At 44.2% G+C, this 23,431-nt stretch overlaps 3 protein-coding genes across 4 annotated transcripts; 2 read left to right on the forward strand and 1 right to left on the reverse strand.

Annotated features, from left to right (window-relative positions):
- Positions 1 to 5,686: 5,686 nt before the first annotated feature.
- On the reverse strand, positions 5,687 to 14,474 carry LOC138133069 (uncharacterized). Its single transcript, XM_069050862.1, has 13 exons — positions 14,172 to 14,474; positions 12,422 to 12,515; positions 11,718 to 11,988; positions 11,380 to 11,663; positions 11,284 to 11,313; positions 10,891 to 11,163; positions 10,397 to 10,838; positions 9,243 to 9,434; positions 9,030 to 9,183; positions 7,288 to 7,408; positions 6,959 to 7,229; positions 6,042 to 6,914; positions 5,687 to 5,993 (listed from the first exon to the last, which is right to left on the reverse strand). The coding sequence occupies exons 2-13, from the start codon at positions 12,500 to 12,502 to the stop codon at positions 5,869 to 5,871; spliced, it is 3,117 nt and encodes a 1,038-aa protein (XP_068906963.1). The 5' UTR covers positions 12,503 to 12,515; positions 14,172 to 14,474; the 3' UTR covers positions 5,687 to 5,868.
- Positions 14,475 to 16,565: 2,091 nt separating this feature from the next.
- On the forward strand, positions 16,566 to 18,675 carry LOC138132883 (monocarboxylate transporter 3-like). The gene is made up of 7 exons (XM_069050580.1): positions 16,566 to 16,722; positions 16,776 to 17,097; positions 17,146 to 17,272; positions 17,322 to 17,465; positions 17,511 to 18,182; positions 18,233 to 18,427; positions 18,477 to 18,675. The coding sequence occupies exons 2-7, from the start codon at positions 17,014 to 17,016 to the stop codon at positions 18,605 to 18,607; spliced, it is 1,353 nt and encodes a 450-aa protein (XP_068906681.1). The 5' UTR covers positions 16,566 to 16,722; positions 16,776 to 17,013; the 3' UTR covers positions 18,608 to 18,675.
- A 1,382-nt stretch (positions 18,676 to 20,057) lies between these two features.
- Positions 20,058 to 23,354, forward strand: LOC138132878 (monocarboxylate transporter 9-like). 2 transcript variants are annotated; one of them, XM_069050571.1, is made up of 6 exons: positions 20,058 to 20,243; positions 20,901 to 21,208; positions 21,259 to 21,385; positions 21,457 to 22,749; positions 22,801 to 22,992; positions 23,049 to 23,354. In XM_069050571.1, the coding sequence occupies exons 2-6, from the start codon at positions 21,062 to 21,064 to the stop codon at positions 23,210 to 23,212; spliced, it is 1,923 nt and encodes a 640-aa protein (XP_068906672.1). In that variant the 5' UTR covers positions 20,058 to 20,243; positions 20,901 to 21,061; the 3' UTR covers positions 23,213 to 23,354. The 2 variants fall into 2 exon arrangements, with proteins under 2 accessions (XP_068906672.1, XP_068906673.1); XM_069050572.1 differs by lacking the exons at positions 20,058 to 20,243; positions 20,901 to 21,208 and having other exon boundaries at positions 21,259 to 21,389.
- Positions 23,355 to 23,431: the final 77 nt, after the last annotated feature.

The following is a 23,431-nucleotide window of genomic DNA, read 5'->3' on the forward strand; positions in this document are numbered from 1 at the left end:
TTTATTGGTTGGGGCTAAGCTCTTAAAACCAAAAAATTTCGCATACATTGACTTTGCATTCTAGTATATTAGTATATTATTGTATTTTCTATGCTTTAAATTTATAACGCATCTCTTAGTGTCAGCAGCGAGTTTTTCAGAAAATACTTCGGATGACGTAAAAAGACGAGTGGCCTTGACCTGGTGGTAAGTAGGACATCACTTTCAAAATTGTTTTAATTGCTAACATTTTACTTTGCACGCTAAACGTTTATCTTCTGTTCAAATAGTGTTTCTAACCTCAAAATTTGCAAGACGCAAACCTTGAGAGTTGAAGTTACGACGTACAGTTGCGAACACGGAATTTTAGACATCAAATTTATGTCAATTGAAAAAAAGTCAATCTAAGTCACGCTTTATTGTCATTATGATTGACGTTTGAAACTATTTGACATTTGAACATTTATTTTTGGCATGTCAATATGATAAAAATGACAAAAATCGAAAGTGAGGTTAGTTGTTAAAACCAGTTTTACATTTTTATGTCATTCAAATGACAAATCGTCCAAGATTCCGTGTCCGCAATAGTACTTTTACTAACAGGAAAAGGAATTATCAATAAATATTTTACTTAAGACCCTCGTTGTTTTTGATTGTGAAAAAAACTGTTTCGAGGAAACTGAAATTCTTTGCAGGATCTTCTTTTGGTCGTCGAGTGTAGCAAAATTGCACCCGCGCAGGGATGAAGTAATAGCAGTAACCTCTGGCTGTGCACTTTTCGTAAAGCATGTGTTAGAACGATCTTCGCCTCTTCGCCAATCAGGCGATCGTCCTAATGACAGGGCTGCGAAGGAGCTCCCGTGCCCTGGACTCGGTGCTGAAGGTGAATCGTGACCGAAACCCGCATTCTAATCCGGGGCGTAGAGGTGGACGCCACCAAATCGATTCAGAAACGAGATTTAATAACGACGGACCGAAATACGTTGTAAAAGGATAATTACAGCACGCATAAGCGGTCCGTTTCATTAATGACTAATTACAATTATCCGCAGAGCGCTACAATCAGAAAGCTTTCCGACTCTCCTGTAATAGCTTAATGACGCGATTTTCGTGACGCGGCTGCGTGTGTGGTCGCGAAATGGATAGCGAGGTCGACAACTAGGGCACTGTGCGTTATACAGGGTGGACGTCGCATCGGACCGTCTTGGGGAGGGTGTCGAGAAATGATTGTTCGTGCCGCTCTCGTCAAATAACGGGGTGCGAACGGGGGAAAGTATTTTGGGCCAGCCTGTACGTCGCGATGATGGATTCGCGGCTCGTTCGGTCGCGAAACGGCCATTTATCTGGATTAATTATAGAAAATACAAGAGCCATGCCGCAACCAATGCAAAACGACGGCTTTCAATTGAGCGCAATTAAAATGGTAATTACGCCGGTTTAATGCAAAGATTTTCCCTCCGCTAATTAAAACTCTTTCTTTCGCCTCGAAAGCCTCTTCGAGTGGTCGAGCAGTGTATGGCGTCGACATTCGCGGATCGAAATTTGACGTGGTCGTGCATCTGCCGGAGCGGTCCGAGTTATGCGAAGATCATTACCTCGTTAGAGCACGGCGAAGTGCCGACGGAATGCGCAATTGCGGAGCCTCTGGGGTGCACGAAGCAGCCCCCGTGCGGGGCTGGTTTATCTGGGCGACGGATCGACGACGGTAGCGTCGGAAGCTGGCCGTACAATTTGGAGCCCCGCGATGCTATTACCGATAAGTAAATGTATAATTGTGTAATTATAACGTGGGGGTCGGCGGTCGATTTTTCCATTAGATTTCGACAAAAGATTAAATCGATTTAATTAGTGCGGCTGCGAGAGATCGATTCGACGAAATAACAACGTAACACCGGAACGGTCGAAATCCGGTCCGGGTAATTTTTCCAAAAAAGTTGATTTGAAATGCACGAGACTTGCAGTTCGGCCTTCTACCAGTCGTTAAAGGTACGTCGACAGCTGATGTGATAATTTATCGATGCTAATTCTAGAGTGTGCCAGAATTTGATGGTTTTTTGTCGACGATTCGTCGAGAACGAACTTTACTAATCAGTAATCAGAGGTGTAATAAATAAAATAAAATTTCAAAAAATACACCACCATTAGGGTTTTTTTTGGAAAAGTGAATCGAAGTTGTCGGGATTGGAATAAATTTGCATCGAAATGCGATCATTTTCAAAAAATATTACGAACGTCAGCGAATTTCAACAAAAAATGCTAAATGGTCACGGAATTCTTCAGTGTTTGCCGCTCTTTATCGGTAGAGGCTAAAGGTATATTTATATTCGCTTAAAATAAAAAGAAAAATACAAAATTAAAACAAGAGTCCATTTATACCTGACAAGTGAGAAATAGTTTCAAGTGTTGACAAGTTGGAAACATGTTACAACTGTTGCAACAAAAAAGATGAGGCTAGTGGCTGGGATTAGGTAGTAACACATGTGAAAATAATAAAACGTGTATAGTTTTAATACAGGGTGATTTTGAAAGGCAGATATTTTAACCTCACAAAAGCTAAAACGATATGGTTTTGATCTATGGGGAAGTTCGTGGAAATTCAGAGCTAGCACGACAAATCTACGGTGAAAAACGATACTTCCCAATGCACGAAAAATTTGTAAACGTTGTGCAGCATCTTCGCGATTTCGGACGTTTCGAAATGAATAAGCGCGATCTTGGTCGCCAACAAGAATATCACATTTTAATTGCAGAAGAAGAAATTCATCAGGAAATTGAAAACCAGTCACGAACAAGTACTCGGTGTCCATCAAATCTACTGAGAGTTTCGCAGTTTGTAGTTTGGCGTACCTTAAAGGAGCAAGGTTCAGGCACTAAAACCAGTGGATTTACTTTTGATGTTTCATTTTATTCTTTTACTCAAAATCACAGTCTTGATTTACTTTTGATGTTTCATTTTATTCTTTTACTCAAAATCACAGTCTTTTTATTTTGTTGTTCAAGCGTTTGTTGTTTTCTGAATAAGTTGCTTGCACAATTTTATCAACAAAAACTTAAACCATAAAAATCAAACATAACCTTGAATGACATAATAACTTGACTCTTTTAGGTTGGTAGTACGTCAAAACTGCCCGCCAAATTTGAAAATTTTCAGAGGTTCCCAAACAAACTCCCTTCTCCTTCTCTTGTAAACCATTAACATTTGTATAAGGCAATTTTGGTTATTTTGCCTTCTTTTAACACGTACTACCTCAGGTTAAAATATCAGTACAGCTTTGAAAATCACATTGTATATTTATTGAATCAAAAACCACTAAAAGTTACACTTCTAAGGCACAGCTATTCGGCTTCATAAGATCTCAAAACATAATCTAAACAGGAAAAAAGAAACGATGCGAATTCATAATTTCTCATCTTAAAAATAATATGTTGGGAACTCAAAGAAAATTGTTCCAAACTATTTTTTTAGAATGCTACAGAATGGGGAATGCAACGACAAAAACAGATTGCACAAGAAAAACGCTTCATTTGACAAATTTCTTCAGCAAGCCATGAAAATCTGATTTTCTGTTGGTATTAAAACTAAAGCTAGTGACATTGACTTTCACAGTTGGTGGCTCTGCGGGAATCCGATTTTACTAATTTTTCAGTTTTGTCCGTTTTAACATTGCTGATTTCAAAGCAATGTTACGTCTTTTTACTGATTAAATTAAAGTCATTCTCATTTGTTATTGTCTTTGTATTTTTACCAAGTAAAGATTTATGGGACATGACCTTCATAAATGTGACGTTTGCAATGTAACTAAATTAAAGGTGCACATGCACAGCTCACTTGATGAACATTTATATGAAATCGACTACGTCCACTGATAGAATGCCGTTTTTTAAATATTCTTAGATAACAAAATCCCCAAACCATAATATTAAAATATTAACAAAGTATCATAGGTTGTGTTGGTAATATCTTGAAACATTCGCGCCACTGATTCTCATTGGTTGTTATGAAATCCAAGCGAAAAATAAATTATGACATTTCAAAATTGAAATTGTCAGTGCTGTCAAATGGTTTAAGCATTTAGACTTGCGATTTTTCATCTTTAGAGCTTTGTTTTGCGTTTCTCTGGTTTTAAAAGTTATTAGTTTTGATTAGTGTTGCTGTTTTGATCTGTTCCGATGTGATTTTTTATCGATTTTTTTGAATTTGTGAAGTGAGTGCGTGCCTCAAGAATCTAGCGTAATGAACATGAACGCAAGTGACATTACAATAATCGAAAATGATACAGAGATAATTTTTGTTCATGCATTAAATATTAAATAATCTCTTGTTTGTGTTTAGTCATTTCCGAAAAAAGCTGGATATTTTAATTTCAGTAGCCAGCTTTTTTCGGAAATTGGAAAATGTATTGTGGGTTGCATTTTTAATTCCGTCGGGCACATTATCACTCGTAAAATACCCTGTATTAATAAAACCTAATATATTACTCCTACTATACTGAAGTTTTCTTTCGTCTTTCCTAAGTGCAAACATGCAGAATAATAATAAAACATCAGGTGTAAATCTGCTCTTTTCATTTTTTTAAATTTCGCGCCGGATCTATTTGTTGTAGCGTAGAGTGAATATTTTTAGTAACATTTATGTCAAGCAATCTATGACTGGACAGAGTTTTTTTTTAGTAAGGCACCAAAGGACAAAGGGCATTGTTATCCTTCGCGTATTTATTCTCCGTGCAGTCGCGATGAAATACTACTAGATAAAATTGAAAGTTGAAATTTCTTATGGTCATGCTTATTTCTCAACACTCCCACCTAAATGTCTAAAATTGACATTTCCTTATTTTTATTTTGATGGACTAGAATGCGCTTTATTAGTAAATTTTATCAACAAGTTTATAAATGGACGATAATAAGAGCATAAAGTGCGAAGTCGATAATAAATATGAATTTTTCCGCTGGTGAACAAATATGCAAAGGATTAGGTCCGATTCCGGGCCCGGAGGCTCCGGTCTTGTGGCACTGTAATTAATTTAAACGGTCCCGCCGCATCGAAAAAAGTGATTTCTCACCTCCGAAAAACAAAACCCCCACACTTATTTATCGCACCCCGAGTGATGATAAGTAGCTGAGAGGTGCGATATCTTGGTGAATATCGTAATAAGAATGGTCCGCCGCCATTTAGATGGCGTCTGATAAAACCCATTCTTCATAAATCTCGTCCGATAGAGGTGTGAACAGACGATAATTACGTTTTATCGTTTTAATTGGTTTTGGTTTTTTGGATTGCGGAGGCATCAACCGTCGTCGCCGCCGCCGCATCCGTCCAAAACGACTTTTAATAATTTCTTTCAAGCGGAGCCGACTTTTACACACAAAATATTTTATTAAGTAATCAAACGCAATAATTTTCGATAATTGACCGGTCGACTTAATATTTCTTAATTAAGCCGCGTTATGATTGGTAAATTTCACTAGTGATTGCTTTTATGTCGGAGAACACACCCGGAGTCTAATTACAAATTGTTTTTTTTTTTTGGTTCTCGGTAAATTCGTTATTTAATTGCCCACCTCCGGGGAGCCGAATTTACATAAGTGGCCCAAAGCGAACGTCATGCCAATAACGATTCAACGACAAATTGACTTTTAATAATAACGGTCGTAATTCCATCCTCACAATGTGCGTAACCTATAACTACAGGGTGAACCAATTAAGAGAAACAAAGCAAGAACAGTTTATTGTGCGGATACGATCGGTAAAGCTCCACCAGGAGGAGTAATATAATGTTAACTTACTTTAATTATCGTACGATCTAATTTACCCGCAGGCAATTATTAATACCCGCAGTGCCGCAAATTGTTCATTGTCCACTTTCGCGGGACCAGAAGTATCGTTTGTTCCTATTTCTTCCGACGGAGTCGCTTCCAGACCAGCTCCGCGGTCCAAGAGACCGCGCACACCAGATAAGCGAGACTCAGCAAGTGGACGACCATGACGTCGCTGTGAGTGGTCGCTTTGACGAGACCTTAAAGAAGACGCTGAAGATCGGGAGTGTTCCGCAAGGGCAACTTACTCATCAGCGGTCCGAAGACCAGACTGACCACTCCGCAGACGACCATGTAGAGCGAGAAAGCCGTGGCGAAGTTGTCGGAGTACTGCTCGGAAATGACCGTCGGGAGGGGCGTCTGGATGAAACACCGCAAAAATCCCACGGCGGACACGGTCACCAGCTTCCAGTAGAAGTCGTCCCTCGCGACGAAAGCCGTCCTGCAGATGACCAAGAGGAACGAGGCGGCGAGGAAGAAGTGGCGACTTTTGATTCGGAAGAAGGCGTTGATCACAGAAAGGAAGACTCTGGCGGTGAGATCCGAGGCGAAGAAGACCGAGACGAAGAAAGCGGTCTGGTCGGCGTCGTAACCCGCGTTGATGAGGACCAAAGGGATGATGGAGATGAAAGCGACGTCGGCGGTGAATCCCAGAGCCAACCCCAAAGATATGTTGAGGTACACCGGGTCCTTGAACATACCCAGGTCCATGGAGACGACCAGAGACTGCCAAAAGCTCTTGTCGGTCTTGTTCAACGTCGTGACAGACAGAGCTCTGTCTCCCATGCTCACAATAGAGGTCCTGGGTTTCGGCATGACGTAATTCTTCTCCTCGACGAGGAGTTCCTCTTTGTCCACCCCCATCTGTTGCTTCTTCATGTGCCACTTGACGGGTTGGAGAGTGACGGCTGCCAACACCGTGTTAAGACTCAGAGCCGATATCACGGCGACGGTTCCTCTGAACCCTAAGTTACTCATGAGGTGCTGCACCAGCAATGGGAAGACCATGCTGGCGGCGACCATGAACGCCTGAGCCACGCTGTTTACCATGCTGAGTCGCTTGTCGAAGTAGCAGTTGAGGGCGGTGAACATCGCCGGAAACATCAACCCCATGCCGACCCCTTGAAACGCAAAACTAGACGAGTCGCTTCACGCGATGCCGTACCTTGGATCACTCCGAACGAGACGACCATCTGGGGGAGAGTTGTGACGAAGATGGTGGCGAAGCTCCCCACGAAGAAGATCACCGCCCCCGCGAAAGCGACCGCCCTGTAGGTGTACCTCTGCAGGAGGTGGTTGGCGGCGAGTCCCGTCACGTTGAAGCAAGTGTTGAAGATGCCGTTGGCGAGGGTGGTGCCGGTGGTTTCGTCGCCGATGCTGGCCAGGAACTGTCCGAAGACCAGGCCGAAGCAGGCCATGGGGATGAGCGTGACGTTCTGGAAGAAGACTCGAAGGGAAGAGAGGATAGGCGGCGGGCGGACGCGCCAAACTTACGCACATGAGAGTGAGGGCGGCGGCCACGACGTAACCCCAACCGCCTTCCGGGGGCAGAAGTTCGCACTTCTGTTTCGGGGCCATGTCGGAGAGCGTACTGGTTCCGAACAATTCAACGGAGCTGAGGCCGCCTTATCTCTTATTTGTTCTTAGGAAAAATAAACAGTTCAAAGATGAAAGAATCGTAAATCAGTAACGTCAAAATAGCGACATCCGATTGTTCTCGGATGAATCGACCTGTATATGGCGCGGTTGCGTCACAGATCGTGTCGCTAACGGGGGTTCAAGTCGCCAAGTGGGCTTATTAATATGTTAATGAGAAAATAAATAAAATTGTCCGAGTTAATACATTAATGTTTATGCAAATCGAGCGCTTTTCGCTCGAGAGTCAATATTTGAGGATGGCGTGAGAACAATCGACTTTGAGAAAAAAATATGTAACAAAGATTTTGTTTTGTTTTTGTTCCCGCGGTCAAAATTTACATAATAATGATAGCCTATCAGATTTTGGTTAATAGAGTTGTTCATTTCGTAACGTTAAATGATACCTTCTGTGCACGATTGTCAGTGGCTCATTTAAATTGTAATATATCGTTAATCGCGGCTCGGAGATATCTAAATTCCTTCACGTTTTCAAAATCGCCGAACTCCGCTAATAGAACGCTGCCCACGCGAACGCTCCGAGCTCGTCATTTACCTTAAGGGCCGCGCTTTTAATGTTTTTTAATAATAATTTAACACCTTCGATAACGATCTGTGATAAATCGGCCATAATTTATGGCGTTTTAAAACTTGCGCTTGGCGTTACAAAATATTTAAATATTCCGAGGCGATTTTTCGGCATTCTCGGAATGGTTTAATTATATTGTTGCGTGGGATAACTATTATTTAAATGTGGGACCATCAATTCTCTTAAACAAACATGGAATTAATGTCATCAATTCCGTTCCGAGATATGATGATTATTGCCGGCCACGTTGCATAACTTATCCCCCGACCAAATTATATAACGCATTTTTCAACTCTCCGGAATTTCGACGCTCATATTTATCGCCATCTTCCAACAACAAATAAATTCGTCTGCGTGCGTGAGAAGAAAAACATCCTTCACCTCAACCGCCATCCTCGTCGAATTAATTGTCACTTTTCGCATTCATTTCATAATTTTACTTTTTTCAGTTGCTTGGTGTCAAATCTACGGGCGCTATCTCTGAGCGAAGGCTCGAATCACGGCAGATCTGTCGGACGGTAATGCAGCGACCTGCGCGGTCTGTCAAAGCTCGTGCGCATAAATGATGGCGGATGCGCCAGGAACAGGATCGAATAAAACAAAAACCCGCTTCGTTTAAAATGTTTTCTTTTATATAAAAAACATTAATTTAAAAGTCCTCAATACATTCTGGATCACTACTCAAGTAAGTCATTAAAACTATGTACAAATTGGTCTACACGAAGTAGAATACATTTCAACGATAGTATCTTAGCGTTATTAAGTATTGTAATGGAACACTATACTCACAGATTCAGTCTCATTAAACCTAATCGTATCACACGGAGAATATCATTTAAAAAATTCGCCCGAAGACGTGAAAGTTTCAAATGAACAGTAGCGAAAAAAAAACAAATCAATGGAGTTGTTGAAAAATGTGAAAACAAAAAAAAACTATGATAATACTAAAGTTGCAATTGTCGCATCTTTGTTTGTTGATGTTTAGTGACTTCAACAGTCAATGTCCGTTTGTCATGTGGTCGAAGTGTCCGTGTCCGATTCGACGCTCCTAGTTCTGAAAAACCTGAAAGCATACTCGATGCTCCAAGCCAAACAGCAAACAAAAATGAGACAGGTTTGAGAGTGAAGACAGATGGGATAGCTCTGGGTCGTGTCTCTTATGATTCCTGCACGGACAAAAGAAAATCAGTTGCGGGTGTTGGAGAATGGCGACGGCCGCGCTCACCTAAGATGGGTCCGATCGCGACGACGAAGAGACCCTTGCCGACCATGTGGAGACCGAACGCCGCCGGCAACTTCTCCAACGAGGAGTACTCGGATATGGTGATGGTAAAATTGATGAGGGCGGCGCCCCTGAAGAATCCGCAAATCACCAGCCAGACCAGGATCATCGTCCAGTCGGTCTGTTCAGCGAGGACTGGAAGAAATAGAAATAACAGTTACACCTTGCGTTCGAAGTACTTCACGGTGACTCTGTGCTGTGAAAATCAAACAAATCAAAAGTTTTCCAAAAACGGTAACAAAACAATCAAAAGATCGTCCATTTTAAGCAATTGAAATTGAACAAAATCACAAACTCCTGCAGGATTATTTAACTCAAAAACAAAAAAATAATTATTATGAGAAAATAATTGTATGCCTTATAGTTTTTTTGAAAGCTTACTTTTCTATGTTTTTGGGGGTTACCTATTCTTTGGCTCCTTCCGCTGCCAACAAAAAAGTCATAAGAATATTAGAATACATGTTCACAAAAAACAGGCACAAGTTTTACGAGCTAGAATAAATCCGGGACGAAATCACGACTACCGATGCGACGCCTGCTCACACGTACCACCGCCCCCCGAACAATTTGTTTATCCGAAGGGTGAAGGTTTTCCTCTGCGGTGGTGCCGCCTCCAACGAATTGGGAAAGTTTCGGATCGACCTCGCCCGTCAGTCGCGAAAGATTGTCACGAAGCCGCCGCCCCCGACCTCCCCCCCGAAGCGTGTTGACGTGATACATGTGAGAGTTTGTCGTAAGCCGAAGAAACGATAAAAACGAAACGAACAAAAAGAGAAAAATTCATAAAAAAATGAAACGAAACTGTTCCTTCGAAAAATTCAAACGAAACGACTCACTCAAAAAGAAAAGTTCGAAAACGGGGCTTGACCTGTACCTAACCCTAAATTCATGGAGAGAGTTTATTGTCGTTGTAGTTTTTGGTCGCGAGGGTGGACGGTCTCGTGAGAAAATTGTGCAAGAATTTGTGTTTGTTTCTTCAAGATCGGACATTTTGAAATTGACAAGAAGCGGTGACGATGACTGAAAATGGTTTTGGTTTTTTTTTGGGCGAATCCGTCCATCCTCGAAACGGTCGTCGAACCGCTGTCGATATTTACCTGATCTGCAGATACCCAAAACAAAAATTCCGGTCATGAAGAGCGTCCTTTTGGACACGTTGATCCGGTCGCAGATCGGCGGCAAGATCAGCCGGGCCAAGATATCGGTGAACGCTTGGACGGACAGGAAGAGGGCGATGTCGCCCTTGACGTAGCCGATGCTCGCGAAGAAGAACGGCGTCACCATCTTGAAGTTCTGCTCGGCCACGTAGAATATCGACAGGCCGAACACCAAATTCAGGTAGACGGGGTCCTTCAGCAGGTCGAAATCCATGAAGGTGACGATCCTCTGCCACACGTTCTTTTTCTTTTCCGTTCTGAACCTGGGCGGCGAGCGCGCGAAATCGGCCAAGATCTTCTTGTGGGACGTCAGCTGGACGCCCGGATAGCTCATGTTGCGACGGAGGTGCGCCGAACTCGTGCTCCACTCCGGTTCGGTCTGCTGCAAAGCGACCAATCAATAACGATGAGACTGGTACGAGACGACGCCGTACTTCCAAGTGGAGCTGAAGACTGGATCCGGTGAAATCCAACCTGGAGTAACTGGAAACTATCGACTCCTGTGACGGTTTCCGTCTCTTGTTGCCGGAGAAGCTCATCGTGGAAAAGTTGCGGGGGAAGGTCGACTTCCGCGCCAACCCCGGTTGTTTGGTCAATTCTTCCAAGGTCCTCACCGCCAGCTCCGACATACCCTTGGTATTGATCAGAGTTTGGGCTTCGTGCAAATCCAGGTCTTCGTCGTCCGTCTCTTTGATCGTCTCCATTTCCTGCGAAACGCCCACAAGTCACGAAAAACGTTGGGAAAAAAACACGAGAAGAGATGGGAACGAGCGGAGCATGCAAGGCAAGCAGAAAAATATCAAATCTAAGACAAGCCTCCTCTTTACCTCGTTAGACGCGAAAAAGAAGGATATTCTCTGCAGCAATAAACACACAAACACGGTCATTTTCGTTAGCTACGAGAGAAGGGCGCGGAGCCTCACCTGGTGGTACGCCTCCTCTTCGTCCTTGGTCTCGGAGACGTAGTGCCACTTGGCCGGCTGCAGCAGCGCCGAACCGACGATCGCGTTCAACGCGAACGCCCCCAGGATCAGTATCGTCCCTCGGAAGTCGAAAGCCTCCAGGAGGAATTTCACCGCTTGCGGCATCAACATCATGCCGAAAGCGGTGCCGGCGAGGGACAGACCGACGGCCTGCCCCCGCCTCTTCACGAAGTAGTTGTTGAGGGCGACGAACGTCGACGATGCGGTCAAACCTACTCCTAAACCTGGAACGCGAAGAATTTGAACCGTGGGGAGATGCCGTCGCCGGAGCGCCTTACCGTTAATAATACTGTAGGTGGCGAGGATGTGCGCCATGCTGTTGGCGGGATAAGTCAGGATCAAGCCGAGGGCGCACAAAGCCGATCCGACTATCGAAACTTTACGGTAAGAGAAGGCACGGATTAGAGGTCCTACGAAAAGTCCCGAAAAGTTAATCAGGGCGTCCAGGGTGCTCATTATCAGGGCGGCCCCGGTCGTCTTCACTCCCAGTTCTGTCAGTAAGTCGCCGAAGAGCAAACCGAAGGACGGCTCGATCGATCTCGTGCACAACTGTAAAGGAAACATCGCAAACAATAGTTTACCTCGTGCGATAAGAATTAAAATGCGCACTTTGGTTCGAAAATCAATCGATTCATTACGCGCCGTAACATATTCATGACTCTAGAAATAGTCGAGCGTGTATAATTTGACGGCGCGAGTTTGCATTTTTTTGCAAGGACGCGCAGAAAAAAAATCTATTGCACTGTCACCTTGTCGTGGATTTTTGTATCGTTTACGGCTGGAAACCAGGCTTGCTCCGTACGACAAAGAAACACATGATGTTGCGGATTTTAAATCGATGACACGACATACGATTCTGGAAGCATCTCCTCGAAAGAGACAGAAGCGCGGAAATATGAAATAAAATTTTCGCGATACGGCAAAGAGGAAGTACGTGTCGGTGATGATAACCGAAGCGACTTCCGCCTTCTTCGATACTCACGTTAACCACGCTGACTCCTATGACGACGGCCCACCCCCATCCGCCATCTGGAGGGACCATTTTCTTTGTTTCCACAAACATGGTGCTGGCCAACCTGGAACAAGCGTCGCCGTTCAATCGAAAAGAAAACAAAAACGGCCTTGATGCCGTTTCTCTTCGAAGCGTTCAACTCGACTTTGAACGGTATCCACACGAGCATCACGTGATTTCTTCGATTTTCTTTCTCGCGTCAAAACTACCGCGAGGCGTGAGAAACCGCGACTCCCTTCGATTGGCATCAATCAAAAACAGCTGTCGACCAAAACAAATCGAGTGGACACGAATCCGGTCGAGCGGTATCTATCCGACCTTCACGCGCCGTGCCAATCGATAAGCAAACGAGACTGGATGGATGGAATCTTCGTTGCCCCCGTTTTGGCGGTGCCTTGGCCTCGCGAAAAAAACGAATCGCTGCAGTTCCGCGAGAACGTCACGCCACGTCGGGGTTGGATGAATGAAACCCCAACTTAAAATAGAGCTTAATCTAGATGCGAAGAACGCGAGGTCAAGGTGAGCAGACCGCGCACCCATCATCATGTTAAAAAAATCGAAGGGGACGTTTCGTCCCCCATCGAGACGATTTACGAGGCCGAAAACAGGGTTCAACGAACAATCTGGCGGGGTGCCAGCTCCGGGAGAGCTAGACGAGGGGGCGGGAGCAGACGGTTTCGAAAAAGGGCAAAAATTGTGAATTTTGATCGATTCGTGGCCATTTTCGAGCTCGCGAACCGGGTCAGAAGGCCAGGGGCAGAAAAAAAAATCGCAAACAAGCCAAACTCATGCAATCGGCACAACCTCGATAACGACAACGATTAATTAATTGATTGTTACTATTGATACGTACTCATCTCACGTGAGGGCACTTAACTGAAGCTGCTTCGACAACCGAACGATCAGACTCTCCGTTTGGGTATCGTCTCTCTGGGCCGGCCGACGATGGACGGAATTCCATCATCGATCCCATGCAAAGACGTCACGTGACGTTCTTACTGTTCACGCGCAGAGCACGTGCTTTTCGACTTGGAACACCGGACCACGGGACATCATCCCGACCTGTCCGTGGAATCGGTCCTGGCACCGTGAAATTCGATCGAAAGGGAAAAACCGAATCGTGGACGGCGCGACCTTCGCGTTATGGATCGGCGATGGCGACCCCCGCGAAACCGACTGATGATCGTCGCTAAGGGCGCACGACGGGGGCGGTTGCGGTAGGAAAATTCCCATGGCGGGGACGATTGTCTGTCGCGCGAGGTGAGCGCCAACGATTCGGGGGTGAAGGATCGATGGGGGGCGTTGGACTTTTTTCTTGTTAAATGCGCAAAGGGGCGGGCGAGCTTTGATGAGGTTCGCCGGTGGACGTCACCGCCACAAAAACTCCCGGAATCGGTGATCAATCATGTCGAGGAAATCATGCAGAACCCTGATTATTTTTCGGAATTTTTTTTTCAAATTTCCAAAAAGTACTCGAATCTTTTTAGAAAAATTATGGAAATACAAAACAAAAACAAAAAATAAAAGTGATGTAACTTTCTAAAAGCAGTACCAGAACAATCGTTCCAATTCCTTTAAGATTCTATATTTTGAAAATTTTCCAAAACGATCCCTTAAAAAATGATTCAAAAAATATGGTGCAATGTTATACGTTTGAAGTTGATCAAGTAATTATGTTTTTTACAGTTTTGAAGTAAATTAAATAAAAGTGAATACGAACCTTGGAAGAAACAGGAACAAAAAGAAGATATGTAGATTGCACTAGAATGGTAACATGGTGTATGAGCTCACCGGTGTGGTACTGTACCCACCGACCATCGCACTACTACGGTGAACCCATCGTGGTTAGTTTTATTGTAACGGCAGCAGCGGTACTCAAAATGTTTTCGCGCTATCGCTCTGGATACCGTCAGCGGTGAAAGTTATACAGATAAGATAACCTGATAAATCACTGTTAATATTGAGCAATCACTCCGTATTTGTGAATTTTTGTATTATCTTAATTAAACTGGAGTATCTATACATGTAAATTGATTGAAACCTCGAGGTCGATAAAAATGTTGATGGTAGAAAATTAGAAACGTTGTTTACGACTCGATATCCGTCGTCATGTACCGCTAATAAAGAAGATACACTCGTTCGGAATAACAGACGTCGGTACACAACTCCATATTCATATCGTTTTTTCATTTACGACCTGACAGGCTATAAAACCCATAAGTTTAAATGTGGGGACGACACACGGTCAATATTGACATTTCAACCATTAATTATTACGAGCGAGTTAATTTAATCAAGCATCGACTTTAAATCGCTGTAACAGGACCGGCTTGGTACACGCAAAGCAGGCCCATTAAAAGTCCCAAATGACAAACAGCACGTGCACCAAATCGGGAGCGATCAAATCGCGACGACGGAAATTTACCGGCGACGTCAAAATCCTTTGTTTTACCGGTCGAGTCCGCAAATTTCCAGCAAAGATCCGCACATCCTGCGGCGTCCGAGTCCGAAGTCCGCAGAAGAACTGAAGGACTCGGTCGTGGAGGCGTTTTGCCCCCGGCTTTCTCATTCGCCTAATTAGTTTCGGCCTAACGAAGTTGCCGTTTCGCAAAATTCGAGATTAAAATCCATTAAAACTTGCATAATTCAGGAGCTGCGGACGGTAATTAATCCGCCGGTTAAATTCATCACAAAGGCGCGAACATAATTCACGCGGATGGAGAAAAACAGGACGATTCAATTAAACAAACAACGAAGGCGTACGAAGCACGTGAGAAAAAATTAGCGCAATTAGAGTTGTTTTCTATAAATAGCGGAAAAAGATAAAAATAAAAGTCGCGTTTGTCGGACGAGTTATGCAACCAGATAAACACGCATTTGGACTGTCAAAATCAAAATTGCTAGTTATTTTCATATTGCCCGGTTGGTGTACATGATTTTTTTGATTTTTCAAACTATTCATTTGTTTAAATTGACAGTGTCAAATAAATTGCAAAATTATTTAAGTGCATTTTGAAAAAAGGTTAAAATGGAAAGTTCAAACGAACTGTGGTGGTTCTATTGGCGCGAGAGAAGAGGGCCATAACAAATTATTCTATTATAAAGCCATCCCTTCAACAAAAAACGTTTCTGATTTTAACCCAACTGTGGAGAAACAGCATCCTGCATTGTGAAAATGAAAACCTAATTAAAGCTGATTGGTTAATTATGTGTGGGTATTAAGGATGTTCCAGACAGGTATGGGAAGCGATTTTCAATTTTGGTTATTGTTTAGCTTTTACCGGTTTTCAGTTTGTCGTGTGTCACTTTCTGTTTTTCTTTGTGTTTTTTTATAAACTTGATTAAATTGCTCCAGTTGTTTAAGTTGCTGCATTTCGTTTCAAGTGTTCAAAATATTTTTAGTTCAATGATTAAAAAAGAAAACATAACCTAAATATATTTTGTAACTAGATTTTGACGCGGGTACACTCTAGCGAAATTTTTTTATACCCAAGTATAGTCAAAACAAGCATTTTATTTAAAATTTAATTTTGACAGTCCAGGAGTTTTTTTGAATTTACTTATACAGTCGCGAGCAATAAATTTTGGTCATCAAGGTCATTCTTTGACGCAATCGAAAATGCTCCATTGTAAACAGTCGTAAATGTCATAACCCAACATCACGTTGTATGACATTAATTGTCATTTTGTTCTCATTTTTTTGACACTTTGTAGACATGGGCGTAATCAGGCAGGGCATTTTTTTAAATTTGTGACAATCTAACCAAATTTTGAAATGACATTGACGACCAAAATGTATTGCTCGCGACAGTACATATTGGGTAATTAATACGCGGGTTAAATTTATCACAAAGGCGCGAACATAATTCACGCGGATGGAGAAAAACAGGACGAATCAATTAAACAAACAACGAAGGCGTACGAAGCACGTGAGAAAAAATTTGCGCGATTAGATGTTGTTTTCTATAAATAGCGGAAAAAGATAAAAATAAAAGTCGCGTTTGTCGGACGAGCTATGCAACCAGATAAACACGCAACGGGTGCTGTGCGTAATGGACACCGATGTATTGATGGTTGCCTGAAAATTATTCCTTTAAGGTTTAAGGTCATCGATTGGTTTTGTTTACAAGCAAGTTGTTGCACCAGTGGCGAGACACATTATCTTGTTTGAGTTGTGTAAAAGTTGTCTAGTTGGATTTCCTCGTCGACTGTGACCGTCACAAAAATGCAAATGAGCATAGGGGGCGCTACGTTATCTATGCAAAATACCAGTTATCAACGGCAATAACAATGACAACAAGTTTGATAATTCTAATTGTTTCAGTTCGTCACTAAGTACAACGACTTCGGTATGTTTGTGGCTTTTATTGCGTTCAGATTGAATTATGGTAGTTGCACGCAGCGCGCATAACATGTAATTCTTGTAATTATTTAAATTAATGTAAATGCCACTCGACGACTGTTTGTTTACACTGCTTATCGCGTCGTATTTACAAAGTCTCAATCCTAATTAGTGCTGGTGCTTAGTTCTTGCAATAAAAAAATGTCAAAAACGCGCGATCATGGAGAAGAACAAGGCTGAAAGTTCCGCACCCCCGGACGGGGGCTACGGCTGGGTCGTCGTCCTCGCCACCACCTTGATAAACGTGAGTCGCGTCCCTCCCGACCCCCGAAACTCCAATTTCATCTTGCAGATATCCGTCCTGCCTCTGGTGCAATGTTTCGGCATCATCTACGAGCACGACTTCAAGATTCTCGGGGTGACGAGCGCCGAGACCTCGTTCCTTTTGCACTTGCACAGCGCCATCTACTGCAGCTTGGGTACGAGCGACAATTTTAAAAGTGTCTCGAGTTGTGACGGCAATTGCAGGATTGTTGGGGAGCCCGTTGCTGAAGAAGTACGACTTCAGACGTGTCGCTCTCTTCGGGACTTGTCTGATGTCGGCGGGAATATTTCTGAGCAGCTTCGCCAACTCGTACGCCGTCCTGATCTGCACCGTTTCGATTCTGATAGGTGAGTCCGCGATGATGCAGACGACCAGTAATACATCCGTTGCAGGTGTGGGGCAAGGCATCATGTTGCCGGCGAGTTACCTCGCCACCAACACTTACTTCAAGAAGCGACTGACCCTGGCGGTTTCCTTCTCGGTGACGGGGGCCAGCATCTCTCAAATTATAATGCCGCAAGTGTGTTACAAGCTCCTGACGCACTTCCAGGGTACTCGGGGTACCGTTTTGGTGTTGGCTGCGATATCGCTGGTGGCGATCGCCTGTTGTTTTCTCTTGAAGCCGCTGACGAAGACCCTTGCCGAAACAAATCCCAATCAAGATCAGGAGCCGGACCGGAGCGCTAAACCGGAAGAATTCGAACTGTTGAATTCCAACGGGCACGTGTACAAAGAGACGACAGTGCCGGTCGAGAAGAAGAGTCTCTTCGCCAAAGTCTACGAGCTTTTTAATTTGGAACTGTTGAACGACCGTCCCTACGTCGTCGCCATCATCGGCATGTCCTTCTCCTTCGCCTCGGAACTCAACACCATCCTGATGATGTCGTTCATCCTACCAGAGCTGGCGTCTTTCGGCGAGAAAGACGTCGCGCTCGCCTTGTCGGTGCAATCGATCGCCGACATCGTCGGCCGTCTTGGTATCCCCCTAGCCGCCCATTACCTCCACATCCCCCCCGGGATCATGTACGCCGGTTCTTTGGTCACGTCGACAGTCGGCAGGACCGGTACGACCAGCAAAACCCCCAGATTTGGAGCGTTTAATTTGTTTTTGCAGTCTTGGCGACCTGTTACTCTTCGAGAGCGACGATCTTCTGGTGCGTCAGCGTCATAGGCCTCGCCAAAGGAATCAAAGCGGTCTACCAGTCGGTCATCATTCCCAAATTCGTGCCTCTGGAGAAGCTTCCCGCCGCCAACGGTCTCAATATGTTGCTGACGGGCTGCGTATCTCTCACTCTGGGTCCCGTCATCGGTAACAAATCCCGACAAACCAAACGTTTCGTTAAAACGTTGTCTTGCAGGAGTCGTCCATGATTTGAACAATTCGTACGTCTACGCCTTGCACACCGCCTCGGCAATATCCATGGGCTGCGTGGTCTTGTGGGCGGTGTACTTCTTCGTCCGCGAAAGAAAAGAGCAGGCGGAGTCGTAATTCCAGTGGGACAAATTACAAATGAAAGTAAAATCACGTGACTTAATAAAGACGATACGTGCAACGTTTCCTGTTGGTTTTATTTGTAGTGTTTTGTGTATGTTTTTGTGCAGATTAAAAACATGTTTCTCTATTAATTATGATAGAGTGATCGTACACTGGAATAGTCTGTATCGCAATTCTGTTGTGTTTATCTTATCAGAGCAAACAAACCATCAGGTGGAGTAAATTAAATGCAAAAATGATCCAACGAATGTTGGGTAAACACAATCTACACAATCAGCTCGATTGTGGAAAAGTAACCGAGATTGAAAGGGGGGGATTTCATGAAACAAAATCGACACGATGCGAGTTAATCTTTACTAAATCATTTACTTTTGCATTCTTTTTGCATTTGTCATCGCCTGCACTCTACAAACTGCTGTTTCAAAAGAAACGCGTATTTGTAACGCTCATAGCTCCTAAACTAAGCTTCGCAGATGTGGAAAATGTAGTACATATTTTGATAAACTCTACGTTTGTTATGAACATCGTTTTCGTCAAGGTTTAGCCGTACGTGCCGTAAAAATGAAAAGAAGTGTCATATCTTATTTAAATGTTACGAAGAGAGGCAACAACAGTGGATAAATAATGATCAGTTGGAACAACCGTCGCCATCTGAAAAAAGTTAGTTGAGGCCACGCCACACGAGCACCCTGATGGTTTTCGTGATCAGTTCAGTTCTGTCGGGTTTGAACTGGAGGAAGCCGAACGAGACAAAGCGCGAGCGTCTAAAAGCTGGAGAAAAAATGAAATCAGAAGGAAATTATGTCAAACGAGATTAAACGTAATCTCGACATGTACAACTCACAAAATGATTATTAAAATCCGATTGTGACATTATCGATAGTTTATCGGTAAGAATTTCCCTTATCCGTTCCGCTCGTGGGTACAAAGGGCGCTTATAAATATTTTGATACCGATCCAACGCACTCTGACTGATTTTTGATTGGCTATCGTGAAAATTCGATCTGATCCACACGAATCTCATAAACTATAAAGTTGCGTAGAAACACGAGCGATCGACGTGCACCTATTCATCATTATATGGCAGCGGTGGCTTTATTACCGTCAATAAACATCAATTGTTGGGGAATAACGTGAAATAGCACGTGAAATCGTGGTGAACCGCGACAATTATTACCTTCTTCGGGGAAAACAAATTTTGAAAAAAATCTAAATCAAACAAATCGTACTCACGAACCGGCAATTGCAACATGCGATAATTTGAATATTAGCTGTAATTATTAACAGATAAGCCTCGCTCATCAGCTGGATTAATATTCAACGTTTCGTCATCGATCAGGATTGTTGGATGCAAATTACGATGTTTGCAGGAGTTTTAGTATAGATTTACTTTATAAACAAGCGATAATAGACATTTATGTCGATCGTGGTATTATCACGGTTTTAAAAATCTCCTGACGGCTTGCTAGACGCTCGAACACAGTACAAGCTCGGCGGTCGGTCCAGATAGTTGGAAGATTCAACACCAAGCCGGCTGGAAAACTCGTCCCTCTTGTGTGATGTGCTAACGACGAAATCGTCACTTTTCCATTTTACTTTTTCCCATAATAGTGTTGTGTTCCTTGAAACGGTAAGTTTTAGCGGCTCTATTAATAGAAACTCCTTTGTCGAATCGCCGTCTAAATTTAGAACGACACGAAGAGGAACGATTTTCTTTGTGTTTTCCATTCTCATTTGTCTCTCTTTTCTTTCAATCTGCTGTCGCAGATTAAAGCAAAAGGTGTCACCTTTACCTTACATTTGTTAAGGCAGACCGTGAACAAAACACGTGTATCAATAGGGGTGATCATCAAAAATTATACAATAATTGATATTAATACAACCTCCTTTGTCAGATCACAGCGCCGTTTAAATTTATCAATTTTCTTTGTGTTTTCCATTTTCATTTGTCCCTCTTTTCTTTAAATCACCTTTACCTTAGCTTTGTTAAGTCATACAGTGAAAAAAAGAGGTACGTCAATACCTTGGGGTGATTATCAAAAAATATTCCGTTAAAGTGTTGAACTTAGATGGCCTAAACCAGGCTTTATCGGTTTAATTCCTTTTCGCATTTTTTTCTTTCCGAGGACTCGTATCAACGTTCAGTCTTTCGTACCAACAAAGCGATGGATTGCTCAGTAACCACTTAGAGCCATCTGATAAGCTCACTTGACGATAAAATTGTCGTAAAAATTTTTTCCTCGGGTCACCGAATTTCTTGATGTCTTTTTTCTTCTGTTTACTGAAGGCCCAAGAAAGTCCTCGGCCGGCGATAAAGAAAGTAAACCGGGCGCCAACACTTGCACTTTCCGCTCGCCCACGTTTTAATTGCCTCCCGCAAAGGAGTGCTTCTTGTGCAACACACCTTCGGCGAATCTCCTGGAAATCGGTTCAGGGTCGCTCTTCCAAATGGTCAACATGGATCTCAAAAGCAAGTCGGTGAAGATCGACTCGACCGGTCCGAAACGTCGACGTCTCAGGGTCGGCGATCCGGACTTCATGCCGCCCGACGGCGGCTGGGGGTGGCTGGTGGTGTTCGCTTGCGGCTTCAGCAACGTGAGTAACAGCGACACTCTCGATTCCATCGTGGTAAACTGCGTTTCCAGCTGAGCACGTTCCCGATGTTCCAACAATTTGGGCTGGTCTTCCGGCAAAAATTCGAACAGTTGAACATCAGCAACACCCAGACCACCACCGTGATCAATATGAACTCGGCGTTCAACTCGTGCGTGGGTAGGTGGGTAGGACACCCTTCAGTTCGCTCCGATTTGGTTAAAACCCGCTTGATCGTGCTGTCGTTGCAGGACTCCTCAACGGACCACTCTTTAGGAAATTCACGTACAGGCAAGTCGCCATGGTCGGTTCGCTCCTGGTGGCGTCTTCTCTTTGCATCTCCACTTTTTGCGAGTCCTTCTGGACGTACATGATCTTTTACGCCATGTGTTACGGTTCCGGCATCGGAATCACCCAATCTTCGAACGCTCTGGCGCTCAACACGTTCTTCAAGGACAAGCGACGAATAGCGACCGGATTGTCTTGGAGCACCACGGCTCTGGGCCCCATCGTGTGGCCCTACATCATCACGGCGCTCCTGGACGTGTACAACATGGAAGGGACACTCTTGATCTTCTCGGCGTTCGCCTTGCACGCCTTCATGTGTTCCCTCCTTCTGCAACCCGTCGAGTGGCACACTAAGTTTCGCGAAACCGAAGAGGCCAATTCAGAATCTAAAGCTTTCTTGGAGAAAGACGCCGAATCGGGGTACTACGAAGGTAAATTGAGCAAAGCCAGTAAATCGAGGAGTCTGCTGTCGAGTCAGTACATCGGCAACGAAGACGACCCTCACGCCACCGGTTACGAGATCATCGACCCGGGTACTCCCATGATGGTGAGGGCGAACGACGGATGGTACTCCCAAAACCGGTCGCTGGCAGGGTCGCGGCTCTCGCTCTCCTCGAACAAGACCAACAGGGGTTCCAGAATACCTTCGGGGCAGAGTTCTGTGGCGATGTCCAAGAGACCTTCGTACAGCAACCTGACCGAAGCCAGATCCAAGAGGAACTCTTCGGTCAATCTGGTTCAAGACGGCAAGGAGAGAAAACGCGAAAGGAAGATGTCCCAATCTAAACCTGCCATCCAAGAAGAGGAAGAACACCACGAGAACCACACCGTCGACAATTCTGGAGAGTACCACGAGAAAGATGTTTTAAAAACTGCCGCCAAAAAACTGGCCGAATACAAGCAAGAGCGCCAGGAAGAAGACGAAGAGGAGGAAGTTGTGGAACAGCAGAAGTTGTCGCTGCTGCAAAAGATCTACATCTTCTTCGATTTTGACCTGTTCAACGACCCGGTTTACGTCACTCTGATGTTGGGTATAACCATCGCCAACTTCGTCGAGATCAACTTCTCCATAATCACGCCGATGGTACTCGAGGAGTTCCATTTCGGCAAGTACCAAATCGCGACGTTCATGTCTTTGTTGGGCGCCACCGACATCCTCGTCAGGTTCTTCGTGCCCTTCATCGCCGGAAAAATCGGTTGGGAGAACCGGAGTTTCTTCCTAGTGGGAGTCCTCAGCATGGCCTTCGGCCGAATCAGTAAGTCCACCACCACCCGACACTATGTAGACTTAACTCTCGCCATTTTAGTCTTGGTGCACACCCGAACGTACGTCGCTGGATTGCTAGTGGCCGTGATCATAGGCGCCGGCAAAGGCTTGCGGACCATCTTCATGGCGCTGGTCATCCCGACTCACGTGTCTCTGGAGCGGCTGCCCGCCGCCTCCGGCCTGCAACTGGCCACCAGCGGTCTGTTCTTCCTGGCGTTGGGACCCGCGGTGGGTAAGCGGTCGACAAAATCCCCAATCAGGGTGGACTAATGTCGCGTTTTCTTCAAGGGTGGATCAGAGACGCGGTCCAAACTTATGTCATCACTCTTCACATTCTCAACATACTGACGTACGCGACGGCAGTGGCGTGGACTGTAGAAAGGTATTTGACGAATCGAAAAAAATCCAAGGTCGAAATTAAGATAAATGGAGAACACAAGGTGGCTACGTGAGTGGCTCGAAATCCTGCCAGAGATTACACTGAAGTACCTTCCGAAGGCTGTTTCTAGTAAATGTACTTAATATAGTTTATTTTTGCTATAGAACTGTTATTTGTTACCGTGTCCGCGACACAATACAAGTTTACGTAATAAACATGTCGTTTAATTATTCTATTAAACAGGTAACGCGTTCCTTATCACTTCCTCTAATTATGTTTATACCGACCTGGG

Source organism: Tenebrio molitor, chromosome 6, assembly GCF_963966145.1.
Source record: "Tenebrio molitor chromosome 6, icTenMoli1.1, whole genome shotgun sequence".
NCBI classification, from domain to species: Eukaryota; Metazoa; Arthropoda; class Insecta; order Coleoptera; family Tenebrionidae; genus Tenebrio; species Tenebrio molitor.